Source organism: Orycteropus afer, unplaced genomic scaffold (assembly GCF_000298275.1).
Source record: "Orycteropus afer afer isolate SDZICR_OR568_19922 unplaced genomic scaffold, OryAfe1.0 scaffold00014, whole genome shotgun sequence".
NCBI lineage: Eukaryota > Metazoa > Chordata > Mammalia > Tubulidentata > Orycteropodidae > Orycteropus > Orycteropus afer.
Genome location: NW_006921601.1, coordinates 5,165,549 through 5,184,268, shown reverse-complemented (window position 1 = coordinate 5,184,268; position 18,720 = coordinate 5,165,549). Strand labels below are relative to the sequence as shown.

At 43.9% G+C, this 18,720-nt stretch overlaps 1 protein-coding gene across 1 annotated transcript in view; it reads left to right on the top strand.

Moving 5' to 3' along the window:
* Positions 1 to 18,720, top strand: part of DENND2B (DENN domain containing 2B) — an 88,918-nt gene that overhangs the window by 39,676 nt on the left and 30,522 nt on the right. Inside the window, exons 2-3 of the mRNA XM_007954885.2 lie at positions 4,738 to 6,003; positions 15,607 to 15,743. Of these exons, the coding sequence (XP_007953076.1) occupies positions 4,738 to 6,003; positions 15,607 to 15,743 (1,403 nt within the window). The remainder of the gene's footprint in view (positions 1 to 4,737; positions 6,004 to 15,606; positions 15,744 to 18,720) is intronic.

Below are 18,720 nucleotides of genomic sequence, written 5' to 3'. Positions count from 1 at the left end.
TGGGCAATCTACTTCCATAGAGATAACCACCTCGGTAGCCCAAGGAGAGGTAGCTATGAGTTGGAGTCAACCTGATGGCAGTGAGTTTGGTTTTGGTTATAATGTAGTTAGAACAATTTTGAAGAAATGAAACTAGATGCTTGGAGAGAATGAGTAGCTTTGCCCATGAATCATGTTGCTAATAAGGGGTAGGATCTAAAACAAATGGAGAGATAGCAGTGAATTCTACCCTCAAATGAGAGTGTCATATAAATGAGAGGGCAGGACCTTATCTATATTGCATACTAGTGTATCCCTAGGACCTTGAAATAAGTGAATGCTGCCTTCTCTGTGAATCCATGGATACTTGGGTTCTAGATTGGCATTGACAGGTACCTCCATCCATCCTGAGTTGCTGGAGTGCATTGAGCCTTACTTGTATGACGAGGCTTCACAAGGGAGGACCTTAAAAAGAAAAGAGCTGGTTTGCTTTCTGTTTTGTCCTTCAGAGGAGGAGAGAAACTAAATTTCAGTTACAAGTTATTCATGAAGAGCAGTTTCTTAACCTGTGGTAATTTAATCCATGCTGGGACTACTAAGGGAAATTATAGAATTATTTTTTCTGAATCAGAGAGAATCTGGAATCAGAGAGACCAGAAGTCCTCACCACTTTTCTGCCCCACCTATGGAGTCATAGCACATGCTCCTGTAAGTAACAGTGGCTCCACAGAGCAGTGAATTCCTACGTTGGAGATTGGTGAGACCCATATCAAAATGTTTGGAGGGGAAGCTCTGTGTATTTTGAAAAGGCTTCTCAAGCAGTTCTGAGTTCCATTAGGTACCTGTCATCTCCCACTAGATTGTAAGCTTCATGAGGACATGAATTTTTGTCTGTATGTTTATTATTGTATGTCTCACACCTAGAACAGGGCCTAGCACATAGTAGGTGTTCACTAAGATTTGTTGAATGAATAAAGAAATGACATGGTCCTCTATTAAAGGCATCTTCTCACACCTCCAACTGAGAATCACTGAAATAGAATTTTTTACATAGCCTAGGCACTCACTTGCACAGAGGGCTAGACTGATGATCTTTTGTGTCCATGGTTCTGTAAACTAAAGAAGAGGGACCTAAGACTTCTGTTGATTATAAGTAGGTTGGGTTTTCCCTGCTTTGCCTACTCTAGGGAAGGCAGAGACTTATTCAATTCACACCTCCTGGCTGAGCAGAATCCCTGGTCATCAGCTTGGCTAGGCACCGAATTTCTCTCATCTTTGCATATGTGCACGTGGGATAGCTCTTATTTGACTTACCCTTTTAAAAACAACTTAAGCATGTTGAGGTTTCCTGTTGATGGGGGCAGCCAGAGGCTATGACCCAACAGGGAATTGTCCGCCAAGCCCTGACTCACCCAAGCTCCAATTTTCTATGTGTGAGCAAGCAGTGACAGCAGCTTGGCTCAGGGGCAGCTGGCTGCCTTCCTGTGGATGGCATGGGACTCCGGAGCTTGCAAGGCAGGACAGACCAGCTTTTAGGGCCATGGCATTAGGGTCAGGTGGGACTTTCTAGCATGCAATATTGGCTAAAATGTATTGTCTTTCTACTAAAACTGTTTGGAAAGAATTATGAGTTGACAGTGATTACCCTGGTAGACATCTAGAAAAGTATACTGAAAAGGAAGTATGTTCATGGTCTCTTCATTAACTTCACCTATACCTTTTCCTTCATTTGTTCATTCACCAAGCACCTTTCAGGGACTGAGTATGTGTCCCTTGACCTGAAAAAAATCATTTTCTAGTAGGGAGAGTTCCCTGATACTTATAAATTCTGCATGTGTGATAGAGGTATGCCCAGTTCTATAGATTTCTGCTGAGCTCTGTCTGGGAACCAGGGTGGTTCACAAAAATGGCAGAGGCTACTGCTTCCTCTTTAGAGACACAACATGTTTTTATTGTTATTAACTGACATTGAGGTGACTCTGACTCATGGCAACCTCACATACAACAGAATAAAATGTTACCTGATTCTGCATCCTCCTCGCAATCAACAGCATGTTCAAATCCATTGTGGCAGCCAGTATGCCAGTCTGTCTCACCAAGGATCTCCCATGCCTTCAGTGGCCTTCCATAAACATCATGTCCTCTAGCAATTGATCCCTCCTGATGGGGTGTCCAAAGCAAGCCAGCCAGACAGTGTTTTTTATGACCCATGTGGTTTTCATTGGCTAGTTTTCAGAAGCAGATCACTAGGCCTTTCTTTCTAATCTTTTTTAGTCTGAAAGCTCTGCTGAAACCTGTCTACCACGAGTGACCCTGCTGGCATATGAAATACTGGTAGAGTAGCTTCTGGCACCATAACAACACACAAGCCTCCACAGTATGACAGACAAACTGACAGGGAGTGGTGAAGCAACATGATATAGTGCAAGTTCAAGTTCTGTCTTCACGCCTTAACCAGCTGAGTGACCTTGGATGAGCTATTTAATCTTTTTATGCCTCAGTGTTTTCCATTTGTAAAATGGGGATAAGAATAAGTGATAATAACCTCATAGAATTTTTGTGAGGATTAAATGAGTTAATACATGTAGAAAATTTTTTTCATTTACTACTGTTCCTGGTAGGAGCTCTGGTGGTGTAGTGCCTAAGGCATTTGACTGCTAATCAGAAGGCTGGTGGTTCAAACCCACCACCCACTCCTCGGAAGGAAGGTTGGGCAACCTACTTCCATAGTAATATCTGCTCGGAAACTCAAGGAGGGGTTGCTATGAGTTGGAATCAACTCAGTGGCAGTGTGTCATTGGTTAGTTTACTGTTCCTAGTATTTCTAAGCTATATCTAAGTAGCCATCATAGTGCAGTGGTTAAAGTCCTAGGCTGCTAACTGAAAGTGTTTGAAACCCACCAGCTGCTTGCAGGAGAAAAGAGCTGGTGATCTGCTCCCATAAGATTACAGCCTAGGCAATCCCTGTGGGGTGGTTCTGCTCTGTCCTATAGGGTTGCTATGAGTCAGAATCAATTCAAGGACACACAACAACAGCGTGTGGATCTGGAGCTGGTAAACAACTGATGATTGTTTGGATATAGTGCCCTGAAGTCATTGCCACTGCTGAAGGAGGAGCTGCCTAAGGAGTTAGTTGGTCACCCCTCACCATTAATCTCTTCCTTCAGAGAGTAGAGAGGACTTTCTTGAGGTACCTTCTTGGTTCTTTTGCATTCCTCAGTAATCTGAATTCTGATCAGGACCCAAGCTGATGAAGCAGCTATCTTGTGTCTGGTAGCAGAAGTCCCAGGGAAGATAGGGGCTGGTTAAGGAGAAACCTCCAAGGGTTCGAGTATATATTTGGGGCTACTTCAGGAAGGTTCTTGCTCAGTGGTATGCTGGGGTGGCCTTGTACGAGTTCATGAAAGCTGACTATTTGCATACACATACCCAACTACACATTCAGTGATGTCACATTTTTGTTGTTCAGTGCCGTTGCATCAGGTCCAATTCATAGCGACCCTATGCACAACAGAACAAAACACTGCCTGGTCCTGTGCCAGCCCCACAATCCTTGCTATACCTGAGCCCATTGTTGCAGCCACTGATTGCAACAGATGCAATCCATCTCGTTGAAGGCCTTCCCCTTTTTTGTTGACCCTCCACCTTACCAAGTGTTCTGGTTACCTAGTACCACTCTAATAGGACTATGCCACAAATGGGATGGCTTGAAGAAACAAGAGTTTATTCTCTTACAGTTTGGAGGCTTGAAGTCCAAGTTCAAAGTGCCAGGCTCTAGGGGCTGGGTGAAAGCCCCTCACCCTTGGGCTTCAGCTCTGCCTCCTGCTCCTGGCCCACTGAAGCTGGAGGCTTTTCTTCACTCAGCTGCTGGCTGCTGAGGTTGACAAGCCCAAGGTTGACAAGTAATAAGGCATATTCCCGATGTTACCAAACCACATGGCAGGCCATTCATTGAAGTCCATTAAAAAATTCCAAGATGGACAGAGCATGGCAGGCTGCTGAACAATGCCTCGGCTACATGCAGAGTTCAAGCACACCATAAGCTAGAGACCGTTCCCCAAGGCTTCTCCTTATATACAGGAAGCAGACCACATCCCTAAGGCAGCTACTCAGCTGCTCACAGTAGATTCCATCATGGAGTTGATTACCGTCTCATCATGGGGAATACTACATCCAGCTGCCCAGTGACTCAACCAGGCCCAGCCAAGTTGACACACAAACTTAACTACAACATCAAGCATGATATCCTTCTCCAGGGAATGGTCTCTTCTGACAACATGACCAAAGTGGGTCAGACGAAGTCTGGCCGTCGCATTAATAACTTGACATGAGGCATAGTGGGAATATTTATGCTGCAAAAGTCATCAAATGCTACAAACTTTTGCTTTTTTCCTCAGTGAGGTGGTTGTTAATTATTTAGCAGCACATTGTTCCCTAGTTGGTAGTAAGGGGTAGGAGGACAGTTCTTCAGAAGGAAGCTGGTTCCCAGCCCACCCTATTCAAAGGACAAGATGCCTGTCAACCCTCAGCAGTCACTACACATATTCAGTTGGACAGAGAGACCCATTGAATTTGGCTTGCTGTGGCTAAGGAGGTATTTCTTTCCTTGAGGATGGCCTTGATTTTGCATTACTTGCATAGAACAGTTTTTAGATTGAGAGTCCTGCAGGTAAGAGACACTGAGCTCTCTGACAATAAAACATGATGTCTCTGAGTTTCAGGCCATTCACTGCCATTGTCTTTTTTTTTTCCTCCTAGGTCTCAGTCAGTCTCTCCACCTCCAGTTCTTTCTCCCCCAAGGAGTCCTATTTACCCCCTCAGTGATAGTGAAACCTCAGCTTGCAGGTACCCCAGCCGCTCCAGCTCCCGGCTGCACCTCAAGGACTGGCACCCCAGTGACCCTTCACCCCAAAATCGTCAAGATCCCTCCACAGACACAGACACTTCACCACCCATCTGTCCCATCAACGCTGCCAGCTTCAGTTATCTGGACGGGAGCCCTTCAGTGTGCAAGAGAGAGGGCCAAAAGGAGAATGTCCAAGGGGCAGCCCAAGATGTAGAGGGAGTAGCTGCTTGCCTCCCCCTCCCCCTGAGCCCTCCAGCCCTGGGGTCAGCAGCTGGTCCACGGAGTCTCTTGCTGAACCGCACTGGCACCCGTGCCCACAGCCTGGGTATCCGGGAGAAGATTTCAGCATGGGAAGGCCGCCGAGAGACTTCATCCAGGATGAGCATGTGTGGAGAGAAGCGGGAGGGCTCTGGGAGCGAGTGGGCAGCCAGTGAGGGCTGCCCCAGTGTAGGCTGCCCCAGCGTGGCACCATCCCCCTGCAGCTCAGAAAAGACCTTTGATTTCAAAGGCCTCCAGAGAATGAGCAGGACCTTCTCTGAGTGTTCATACCCTGAGACTGAGGAGGAGGGAGAGGCACTCTCTATCCGGGACTCTTTCTACCGTCTAGAGAAACGGCCAGGCCGGAGTGAGACCAGTGCCTTCTTGAGGGTGCATGGCAGCAAGAAGGAAAGCTCAGCAGTGCTGAGTCGGATACAGAAAATTGAACAGGTCCTGAAGGAGCAGCCAGGCCGAGGACTCCCTCAGCTCCCCAGCAGCTGCTACAGTGTAGACCGAGGGAAAAGGAAGACTGGAACCTTGGGTACCTTGGAAGAGCTGACAGGGAGCGCGAGTGTGAGCGCTGGCAGCCGGGCAATTGGAGTGGCTGGAGTTGTGGGGGAGGCAGGCCCACCCCCTGAGAGGGAAGGCAGTGACTCCATTAAGCCAGGGACCCCCAGAAATAGCCCTAGCTCCCAGCTGCTATCATCAAAGAACTCTCCTGATCCCGCTGTGAACCCTGTCCCCAAACCCAAGCGCACCTTTGAATATGAGGCTGACAAGAATCCCAAGAGTAAGCCAAGCAATGGTCTACCTCCTTCGCTCACACCTGCTGCTCCACCCCCCCTGCCCTCCACCCCAGCCCCACCAGTCACCCGGAGACCCAAGAAGGACACACGTGGTCACCGCAAGTCTCAGAGCAGGTAATATCTTTCCAGTGTCTTCTTGCTGAGGGTAGTGGCTTTCTTTTTAAATGGAGGATGCAAAAGTAGATTGTAGTTGTGGGTCAGAGTGCATAGTGCTTTCTAAGCTTTAAAACTTCAGATAATTGTTAGGTGGTAGTTATGGTATTCGTGAAAAGTGAGATTGTTCTTCTATTCTTACAGGATACTTGAATAGGAATGGTAGAGGAAAAGCACATCTTCCAAATCCTGTGCACTGAAGATGTTGCCTGGGTTGGGCTGTGTCCTGAGCCATGTTGGAGCTTCCTCAGTCCTATGGATTATGGGCAGGGCTGCTTTACTTTTAGAGTAGGCAACCCCTTCAGGACTAATAGAATCTTAGCTTCACTACTACCTGAAATGCCAGCATAAGAAATTAATTTCTTAGAGTAAATCATTATCTGAATACTGCATGCTATTACATAGTTTGACATGATTGCCTCTCTTCTGAGAGCATCCTGGCCATATAGAAACCCTGGGCCTAGCTGAGTAGGGGATCTGAAAGGAGAGATTGATGGCAAAGGAGCTAAGAACATTTCACCTTCTTCTTGGCAGTGTCCAAGAGCATCCTGCTTTGTGGCTCATACTGGCTTTCTGGCTGGACTCAGCATTTCTGGCTCTGGATTACCAGGACCATCTCCACAATGTGTAGTGACTGCTGAAGGTTGACAGGCATCTTGTCCTTTGAATGGGATAGGCTGGGAGCCAGCTTCCTTCTGAAGAACTCTCCTCCTACCCCTTACTGCCTTGCTCTTCTAACCCAGTCAGACAGGCATTCAGGTCATGTTTCACTTCTGGGGATACTTTAGTCCATCCTCATATTTCAGGCTTTTCCAGTTTATCTCATCTCAAACATAAAACCTTTCTACCATATACAGGGGAGCTCTGGTAGCATAGTGGCTAAGACACTTGCGTGCTAACCAGACGGCTGGCGGTTCAAACCCACCAGCCACTCCTCGGAAGGAAGGTTGGGCAATCCTACTTCCGTAGTGATACTGCCTCGGAAACCCAAGGAGGGGTCGCTATGAGTCGGGGCCGACTCGATGGCACATAACAACAACAACAACAACAACAACCATATACAGAGAGGAAGAAATCATACAGGTTCAGATATATGAGTTAGGACAGCCCTTGGCTAAAGGTAATTCAATGTTTTGTCCCACCTCAAAATGCTCATTGGCTCTTGAGTTCTTTAACACCCTGCCAGAGAGTTTGCTTTGTCCTTATTCATCCATTCCTAAAAACACCAAACCAGAACCTGCTGTGAACCACACCTTATGCTGATCAAGGGGACACAGAGGCAAATAAGAATGGCTTTTCCTTTCAAGGAGTTAACAGTCTGGTGCAGGAAATAGATGGACAAATAAATCATAGTATGCTTCATGATCCTGTTCAGTGCAGAAATCCATTTGAGAGCTTCTCAATTAAAATGGGGAGGGAGGGGAGGCTCCTCCTAGAACAACTTGCAGAGCTAAATGTACAACAGCACAAAGCAGTTAACTAGAATGAAAAAAAAAGGATTGAGGAAAATATGTCAGCTGAAAGATTTTCTACATACACAAAAACAAAACAAAACAAAACAAAAACTCATTGCTGTCGTCAAGTCAGGTCCGACTCATAGCGACCCCTCCTTGGGTTTCTCAGACAGTATCACTACGGGAGCTCTGGTGGAGTAATGCCTAAGGCATTTGACTGCTAACCAGAAGGCTGGCGATTCAAACCCACCAGCCACTCCTCAGAAGGAAGGTTGAGCAATCTACTTCAGAAACCCAAGGAGGGGTCACTAGGAGTCAGATCTGACTCGATGGCAGTGGGTTTTATCACTATGGAAGTAGATTGCCCAGTCTTCCTTCTGAGGAATGGCTGGTGGGTTTGAACCGCCAACCTTCTGGTTGGCAGTCAAATGCCTTAGGCACTACGCCAAGCTCCCTATAGATACACACATATTACATTTATATATAATGTACACACAGGCATATACCATATATGGTGGAGTCATTTCATGTAAGAATTAACTTGGACAAATTTAAATCTATGCTTATAGACAAAAAGAAACTTCAAAGAGTGAAGGCTGTTATACCTGCCTTTCTACCTCGTGATAATATTCTGCTGAATGAGCAAGATGGTTTGTTTGGATCTATTGTGCCAGGTGTGATTCTTATATTTAATAGACTTAAAACAAACAACACAAATACACATATATAAGCTAGATTCTCTTCTTACATGCAACCAAAGAGAAAGAAACTTGTTAAAAATGTGGAAATGGATCTAACTACAAGCAGTCCTTGGATTACAAACAAGTTTTGTTCCTAAATCTATTTTTAAGTGGAATTTGTATGTAAGTTGGAACAGTTAAGTATGCATATCTAATGTCAGCAGTTAAATGTGTCTCAGTATATATTATATAGTGTACCTTTTTGTGCATAAAAAAAAAATTAAAGAAATGCATCCAGATACACTAAAACATCTTTAACATAATGATCCAATAATAATAATAATAATAATGTTTTGATACACATACAATGTAGTCCTCATTTGTTACTACAAACCATTGTATGTACCTTGAATTTTTAATATAATAGGCTTTATGAGGGTTGATTCATAACTATCAGTTGTATGTATGTTACATGTTCATAACCTAGTGGCTGCCTGTATATTAGTTTTTTATGTGTGTGTGTGTGTGTGTGTGTGTATGATAGTATATTTGTCCCTTACATGGTATCTTCCAAGGGATTTCATGATTTGACTGACATTGATTTGTGTCTTATTTGTGCACTGGAGAACTACTTATGTATATACCAGTGAACAAATGAAAACTTAGTCTCAGATAGGCAGTGGGCCGTGGACCAACATTTGGGAACTACTTCATTTAGCCATTGGATATTCAGCTATTTAAGAAGTGTGGACAAAAAAATAGATTTGGGAAACAGATTTTAAGGTAGAAATGGTAGCTATGGTGTTGGCTTTGAATGAGGCCCTCAGAAAGTACAAAGTGAGTAAACAGGGCCCTGAAGACAGAACTCTGAGAGACCCTGGGATATAAAAGGCAAGTGGGAAAGGAGACTCACAAAGTACTGACAAATAATTTCCAGAGAGGTGGTTGACAACGAGGAGAGAATGTTACAGAAGCCAAAGGAGGAGAGTACCAATATAAAGAGGGTTCAGGTTTGTGGCATGCTGTTAAGAGGACAGGAAAGCTGAGAACAAGATGTGACACCCTGCGGTGTAGTAAATTATTTGGTGTGGTGTTTCTAGCCATAAGTCTTTGTAAACTCTGTGGTGGAATTTGCTGTGAGCAATTGAGGAGCTCCTGATTGTAAAAGTTATCCACCTGGGGTATTTCTGTTGCGTGCAACACAAAGCAATGTTCTGGGACGTTCCTGCTCTCTCTCAGGTGCTTAGAATTCTGATGTTATGATTGGTTAGTTTGGCCACTCTGCCAGGCTCAAAAAGGAGGCCTCCTAGAGGCAGAAGTCTCTCTGTGACTGCTGGTTGAGGAAGATGTGTGCTGCTGAAAGAGACACTCGCAGCTGGGAAAGAGACCCAAGAGACATGCATTGCTGAAACACCAAGGAACACTCACTGTTGGGAGAGAAACTGTTAGGAGAAAGACTGTGGGCTGGGAGAGAAACTGAGCATTTTTCCTGAACTTGAATTGTAGCCTGGTGCTTCCCTAATGTTATTGTCGTTATGTGCCCTCGAGTCGGACTCGACTCTTAGCGACCCCTCCATGGGTTTCCGAGGCAGTATCACTACGGAAGTAGATTGCCCAGCCTTCCTTCCGAGGAGTGGCTGGTGGGTTAGAGCTCCCCTAATAAACCCCATAATCTGTGAGTTCTGTGTGGCCACTGCAGTGAATTATCGAACCCAGGAGAGAGGTGGTGGGTGCTTTGGGAGGAATGGTTGGTGAAAGGGCTGGAGGGAGGCAGCATGTCTGGCCTTGCAGTAATAGGCCTTGGATTACTGGTAATGATTCTGTCTTCCTCTTGTGGGGTTAGAGGAGGTCAGAACATGTGGCCTCCTTGTCTTTTTTACAGTTGGTGTCAGAAGTGATGGGATTCGTTGCAGTGGCTCCAGACTAATAGAAGCATGGGACTTTGTAAAAGGAAGGGGCCTGGGAAGTGAAACTTTGGATTATTAGGTGGTTACTTTGGTTGGTGTTACCTAAAATGAGATACATTGATCCAGGGGCTAGGGCTTTTGGTTACACCCAGCCAAAGGCCCAAGGCCATATACATAGAATGGGAGGGTAATCATGGTGAAAAGATAAACCTGGAATGTCTTTAAAAGGATTATGTGTTTTGGATTATGTGTTTATCTGAATGTACTACTCAATATTAAATGTTCTCTTCCTGCTTGTACATTAGAAATGATTATGAGGTATGTGGATAACAGAGAGTGTGTAAGTCCGCCTTCAGCCAATACTTGATTGTGTAAGTTAAAAGGGGAAATAGAATTTGCCCAGAAGAAACACAGGCTTTTGTTTCAAACCCTGTGTGTAGAGTATAGGAGGTTTAGGTAGAAAACCTGAGCCCCACCCAGTAGTACTGAGGGAATAGAAGATTTGCATTTGACTAAGGACCTGAAGAGGAAAATATAATGACTGTTTGGCTCTTTCAATTTCCAGCAAGCAGACTGGTTTTGGGTGCATCGAGACAGGAAAGTCATAGTCCATGAGAGAAACCCCTTCCAGGACTGAAAGTTAAAGGAAGCCAGTGAGTACTAAACTTGTATGTTACTCGCTTGTGACCACCTGGGTCCACCTGAATGGAAATGGGAGAAGTGCAGCAAAGAAGAAACAGGCTGAGTTTGGTACTCCTTAACCTAGGCCACAGAAGCTGGGGATGAGAGGAAGGGCTGGCTGGTCTGAAGTGCAAGGAGTTGTGAGCCTCCAGGCATTGAAATAGTCTCTGAGGACTGAAGATGTGAGAGAAGGTGCTGGCTGGTCTGAAGTGAAGGGAAGAGTGTGACTCCCAAACTTGGAAGCTGGTACCCACGACCTATCTGGGATGGCTAGGGCTGAGCTGACCAGAACCTGACCAAACAAAGAGGAAGATGTTTGACACTGAGCTGGTGTTAAGTTGCTACAATTTGATGGCTTGTGCTGGGCTGGACTTTGCTTGTTTATGGATGCAGATGCCTGAAGTTTCTAAGCAGAACAGAAGATTCTCCAGAGAGAAAGGACCATGCTTGTTTCCTCAGAGTACTGGTTTGATAGGGATGGGCAAATTAGAAATTGGCTATTTAAAATGGGGGGAGATAAAGGCATGAAGTGGCTGGCTTACACGCTTTCATGGGTGTGGTTATTCTTAAACTGATGGTGAAGGGGATGTGAATTTTTGAAGTATAAAAGGGATAATGGCTAGAAAAGCCAGGGGCTGGCCTGCGGTGTAGTAAATTACTTAGTGTGGCTTTTCTAGCCATAAGTCTTTATAAACTCTGGTGGAATTTGCTGTGAGCAACTGAGGAGCTCCTGATTGTAAAAGTTATCCCGGTATTTCTGTTGCGTGCAACACAAAGCAATGTTCTGGGAGGTTCCTGCTCTCTCTCAGGTGCTTAGAATTCTGATGTTATGATTGGTTAGTTTGGCCACTCTGCCAGGCTCAAAAAGGAGGCCTCCTGGAGGCAGAAGTCTCTCTCTGCTGGTTGAGGAAGACGTGCTGCTGATAGAGACACTCGCTCCTGAAAGAGACACGTGCAGCTGGGAAAGAGATGTAAGAGACACACATTGCTGAGTGAGACACCGAGGGACACTCACTGTTGGGAGAGAGACTGTTAGTAGAGACTGTGGGCTGGGAGAGAGACTGAGCGTTTTTCCTGAACTTGAATTGTAGCCTGGTGCTTCCCTAATAAACCCCATTATCTGTGAGTTCTATGTGGCCACTGCAGTGAATTATTGAACCCAGTAGAAAGGTGGTGGGTGCTTTGGGAAGAACAGTTGGTGAAAGGGCTGGAGGGAGGCAGCATGTCTGGACTTGCAGTAATAGGCCTTGCATTACTGATAGTGATTCTGTCTTCCTCTTGTGGGGTTAGAGGAAGTCAACATGTAGCCTCCTTGTCTTTTTTGCACACCCCAAGGTTCTCAGGAAGAATTTTTTATTAAGGACTTCTGGTAAGATGGAAGAGTAGCCAGATAAGCGACGCAGACCCTCTTCAACAAATGAAAGAAAAACCAATTGACAGATACAGAAGATAATCCTGGAGCCCTGAGCTTTGAAAGGAACTATGCAGAAATGGATTAGGCACCAACTGGTGGAAAACCTGAATGAAAACAATGAGTACAGAGATGGTCAGAGCTGCAGACTGTCAGCTACTCTGACAGGACCAACAGCCTGAATATTTCCAAGTGGTGTTGGGACCTGAGACGTGACCTAAAGATTAGCCCTGGTCATCAAGGGCTGCAGGGACGACTGTGCTGGTGGCCTATGACTAGGAAGGGAAACATCAAGGAAGGAGACAACCTGAACTGTTGACTTTCCACTGTCCAGAGGGCACATCCGTTTTGATTGTTTACATGCTACAGCCATTTTGGATATTCAAAGTGACTGAAGACGTAGCCATTTTGAATGTTGACAAGCGGCGGCCATTTTGGATATTTAATGTGACCAAGGGTGCAGCCCATTTTGAATCTTTTCAAGTGGCAACCATTTTGGATTTTAAAATGTTAGCATTCTTATTCGGATTCCAGGGACCTAAGAATAGGCTCTGTTTGCCAAGGTTGGCAGGGACATACGAAAGGCTGACAACAGGGAAGGAGACAGGTGGTGAGTGTACAAGTACTGTCAACTAGTGAATAGAGAAGCACAGCACAGTACCCTGCTTGTGTAGATAACAAACAAAACAAAGACAATGAAAATCATGGGCAAGTCATTCCAACATACAAAAACAAACAACAACCCACTGCCATGGAGTCAGATCCAACTCATAGCGACCCCTCCTTGGGTTTCCAAGGCAGTATCACTATGGAAGTAGATTGCCCAACCTTCCTCTCGAGGAGTGGCTGGTTGGTTTGAACCACTAGCCTTCTGATTAGTAGTCAAATGCCTTGGGCACTACGCCACCAGAGCTCCCACTCCAACATACAATCACCAATTAAATATAACACAAAAACATCAAAATGCCTTGGAGACAACAGACCATCACAATCCACACAAAGAAGCAACATAAAGCAGGAGAAACAAGGGACCAGGATATAGATCCAAAACACATCCCTGAGGAAGATGCAACAATGGAACTCCCTGATAAGGAATTCAAAAGAATTATATTTAGATATCTTCAGTGAATTGAGAAACACAAAGAAAACCCTAGAACAATTTTGAAAGACACTGTAAGAACAAAATGACAAAATAAATGGAAAATTAGAAATAATACAAAATCTACGCATAGAAATCCAGAAGATTAATATTAAAGTTTCAGAAATAGATAAGACATTGAATTGGCAAAGGAGCAGAATTGAATCAATGGAAGACAGAATTAGGGAGATTGAAGGCAAATACCTGAACACTTCTTTGGAAAGGGATATATCAGAAAAAAGATCAAAACAAAATGAAGAAAGCCTAAGATTCATGTGGGATACCATTAAAAGGAATAACCTACATGTAATCGGAATTCCAGAACAGGAAGAGACAAATAAAACCACAGAGAAAATTGCCAAAGATTTGTTGGAAGAGAATTTTCCTGGTATGATGAAAGATGAGAATATATCCATTCAGGAAGTCCAAAGAACCCCAAACAGGATAGACCCCAAAAGAAAATTACCTGGACGTATCATCATCAAACTTACCAAACCAAAGACAAAGAATCATAAGAGCCAGCATGGGAAAAACAAAAAGTTACCTACAAGGGGCAACCAATAAGACTAAGCTTGGATTTCTTGAGAGAAACCATGCAAGTGAGAAGACAATGGGATGGTGTATACAAAAACCTGAAAGAGAAAAAATTCCAACAAAGAATTATATACCTAGCAAAACTGTCCCTCAAATATGATGTTGAAATTAGGACATTTCCAGATAAGCAGAAATTAAGGGAATTTGTTAAATCTACACCAAGCTTACAAGAGATGCTAAAGGGAGTCCTTTGGACAGAGAAGCAACAACAGCCAACAACAACTGACCATCAACACACATGATGATATAACCCAGAAACCAATCCAGCTTTGGAAGTATCCAAAGTAAATAAGCCTACAAAATTGTAATCAGGAAACTAGAGACATCAATTGACAAATGAGGACAACTAACAAACCAAAAAGAGGGAAAAAAAACTGTTGGTAAAGAATTTCTAGATGGTGGGGAAGTCAAGACAACTACAAGATAAAACAGACCGTTCTAAACTTGGGAAGAAAACTATAAATCACAGGGTCATCTCAAAGGAAAATGATAAACCTTCACATCAAAAAGAGGACCAGCATAAATATTCAGCGATTACTAAAATAATAGCAATGAAAGAAGTGCTAACAATTCATAAACAAAATGAGCTCGGCATAGAAAATTATATGGAACAAAGAAGTCAACACCATGAAAAAGCACTTAACGAAAATGAGAGCAACAAATTCATATTTGCCAATAATTACATATCTGGCAAGGGACTTATCTCTAAGATTTATAGCGGAAGAGTGGATGACCAAACTATGGTACATACACATAATGGAATGCTATGCAGCACTAAAGAATAATGTAGAGTCTGCAAAACACCACCTAATATGGATGAACTTGGAGGACATTATGCTGAGAGACATAAGTCAATCACAGAAGGAAAAATATAGTATTAGTTCGTTGTTTTGGAGGGTCAGGAAAGGTTTATATATAGAGGGAAACTTTTTTTGTTGGTTGCCAGGAGTGGGAGGGGAGGGAACACTGCAAAAAAAAAAAAAAAAAAAGCCTTGACCCATGTCGCTTTAGTTTTGTGGATTTCACTGTACATAAATTATATTTCAATAAAATGCATTTTTAAAAAATTTGTTTATTAAACAAGATGAGAAGACTTCATTGACTCAATGGTCTGATGGCACTGAGAATGAGCGTTACGGTAAGAAGAGGTGCTCAGTCAGTACCTTGCCTTCTCTCCCTCTCTAGAAGCCTGCCGAGACCTGCTTTGGAGAGGGAGAGGATGTGACTGGGGTCAAGTCTCAGAGGAGGGAAGTACCTCCCTGATGAAGGAAAGGATTAGAGAATGCTGTGAAACTAGAGGCATTTGGCTGAGGAGCAAGCAAACTGTGGTGTTGAAAGTCTACAGTTAAGGGGAAAGTTATTCAGGGGATGGAAAGGAGCAACCTTCTAGCTGAGGAGAAGCTGAATCTTAACAGTATCTTCTGGTTGCAAATTGCCCTAGCTTTACCTCAGAAGGCATCTGACACATACCACACTTTTAAGCTATGATAGCTGTTATTGGAATGGGCATTACAAGATATATCACAGGCATCTGGGCATCTGTGTTCATTTGAATGATGAGTATAGATCAGGCTTGAATTATTGCTCAGTACCTAGTTTTGTGAAAAGGACTCTTGGTCTTTGCTGTTGCCTGAGGCCATTCCTCAAGGCAGCAGGAATCTGATCTGGTTGGAATGACTTTTGCTCTTGTTTTCCACAGAAAATCCTTCGAGTTTGAAGATGCATCCAGTCTCCAATCCCTATACCCCTCTTCTCCCACTGAGAATGGTACTGAGAGCCAACCCAAGTTTGGATCCAAAAGCACTTTAGAAGAGAATGCCTATGAGGATATTGTGGGTAAGCAGTGGCAGAGGTCTTCCTTGGGAGCTTGGGGACTACAGAAGAATAGGGACAGGAGACACAGATTCCACCTCACTCACCATGGGCAGACATTGTCCCCACTTTTGGAATTTTCACAGGAAATGGTCATCAGAGGAAGTGCCATAGCAATGACTGAGCTGCTGAGTGATGAAAGCCTGTCCCTAAAGCCTCTCCTGAATGAACAGAAATCCAAAGGGTCTTTAGTACCCTGAGAAAGGGAAACATATATCACCTCTTCCTTTTGTTTTTGGGACAAGAGTTTCTGGGTAATACTACTAGTTAAGTGCTTGGCTACTAACCAAAAGATTGGTGCTTTGAATCCACCAAGAGGTGGCTTGGAAGAAAAGCCTGACGATCTATAGACTACTGAAAATTCATAGCCATTGAAAACTCCATGGAGTGCAGTTCTCCTGTGAAACAAATGGGGTCGCCATGAGTTGAAATCAACTCAACAGCAGCTGATTTTTTTTTAACTGTCTGGAGTCTAGAACCTTCTTCCTTACCTATATGTCATTAGACAACTAAGGACTTAAGCTCTCTGAGACCCTCTGTTTTTTTCTGATGATGTGATGATATAAGCAGCAACAACAGAATAATGCTTCATAAGGTTATTATTAGAATTAAATGGAAAAAAAAAATCAAATTACCTAGACAATGCTAGTTCTTAATATGCATCTCTCCTATTTCAATTAAAATAAGTGGTGTCAAGAATTGGAAAGGATCTGAGATTGCACCCTGCTTGCAAACTAACAATTTTGACCTGCCCCAATTTCATAGATGCAAGCAGAAGACTGGTACCAGATTCCTGGTCATGGACAAAGACTTTATCAATAGCATAAGAAACAGCATGAGGTTCATGTTCACATAGGTTCATGCCCCTTGTCTCCAAGTCCCATGGGAGCGGTATGGGGGGGGTCCTAGGTGGAGGTTGCACACACACTGGGTCTGTGTCACAACTTAGGAAATGCCTGTCTTTTAAAGGGATTGAGCAAACCTGCCTAACCTTTGTCCTGGAAGGAAACATTATCTTTATTATTCTGGTCAGGCAATTAATCTGCCTCTGCTCTGGAGGGAGACTCTTTATCTTCTTGCTTGCCATATAAACATCCTTAGAAATAAAGTTCAGAACTGTCAGTGCCTCTGAAGAAGAGCAGAAATGTAAGAGACTTATGGAGAATTGTCTTCCAACAAGTGGAGGGATTTTGATGTTGACAAATATGAGTTTATTTTTGGCATTCATTTTAATTCTGGTCTCATCCCCATCATTGAGGCTTCAATTCTGCTCAAGTAAAGTGTGAATCTCAGTGTAGGTCAGTGAAAAGGAGAGAAGCTGTGTGCTGGTGCACTCCTTCACACGTGCTCTCTGTCTCAGGCCTTGAGGCTGGAGAGCATAGTCTCAGTTAACACATGAGAGAAAAAAGGTGCCTCAGTGGAAATAAACCTCCACATTCTCAAAAAGACCATGGAATCCTTTGAAGAGAGGACCATCTGTTCCTTCCTTTGATGTAAGCTATTAGTTTGTAGTTTTCTCTTTACAGCTTCCTAGACCACCATTTCTGGGAAGGCAGTGGCAATGTTCGGACCCACAGAGGCACTGCTTTCCTGTAAACCAGTGTATAGTATGTAGCCATGTAAATTGTATCATAACAAGGAAACAGTGAAGGAGTGAGATCTCTAGAAAAGCAAAAGGATTTAGAAAGGGAGGCCTCTTTCTTTACCATTTGGAAAAAGACACAAGGCACCCAGAGCTGAATTCAAGAGCACTGGCACTTGGAGCCACACCCCACCCCACTCCTTCACCTTCCTATTGGAGGACACATTCCAGCTTTTTCTAGTTTGGAAAAAATTATTCTGTGTCATCTCTGCCCAGGGCCCCTAGGAGTACCCAGCGTGGCTTCTGCAGTGAGTAGATGGGGCTGAGGTTTTCTGCTGTCCCTTCCCCAAGTCTACCAGGTACCACCAGCACCATGGGCCTCACTATTCTCTCTCACTGTTCTCTGTGCCCAGGAATTCCAAGTGGGAGAATTTTTTTGTATCAATTGAACTGAAATAAGAAAGGGATAGTTTCAACTATTCCTTCCTATTCAGAGTTCCCAAGATTCCAGAGCTCTGTTTAGGATTTTTTAGGCAGTGTCTGGGGAAGGAATTTTGGAGTTACTCTTCTGGGCAACAAAAATGTTCTGTGAACCTTCTTAAGTCAGGTTAGAAAGAAGAGGAAGAGAGGGGCAAGTGTGTCTGAGCTTTAGCCTCCTCATGCATTAGAGGGAACTTTCTTCCATTTGAGGATATTGTATAAGGAGATAAGTAAATATAGGAGAAGCTTGGATGCTTCTTGGATAAGTGAAAGAGTGTAAAAATGGCAAGAGAGTATCATCTGACTTCCTTTCTTAACTTGACGAGGGAGAAGAGGATCACCAGCAGCATCAGCCCAAGGCTAATTCCTATGAATACCCAAGAGTGAACCATGTCAATCATACCTCCACTCTCCAACCTTTTTACCAACTCTGACATCCCTCTCACAGCACTCTCTACTTCTCTGCTGGGTTCATTAATTCATTGAAGTGGCCACACAGAACTCACAGACAATACTTATAATTATGGAGTTTATGAGGGAAATAACAGTTTACAATTCAGCATCAGGAATGACTCAGGATACAGTTTTTTGTTTTTTGTTTTTTTTATCAGGACAATTTCTCAGCTGGCCCACGTACCTCTATCTGGCCCTCAGTCTCACCTCTGCCCTGCTCTGGCAGGTGTTAACAAAGCATTTCAGGTCTGTCAACAGATGCCTGGAGACCTAACTCTCCAGCAAGCCTCTTGCCTAAAGGTCTCAGGTTGGCGCACCCACTATAGCCACCTCACTCAGTGGGCCTGGAAGCCCACTGCTGTCTCTTTCCAGTCTCCTGTTTCTGCTGCTGCCATTTCTGTGCCATTGAATCTCTCCATCTCCTGT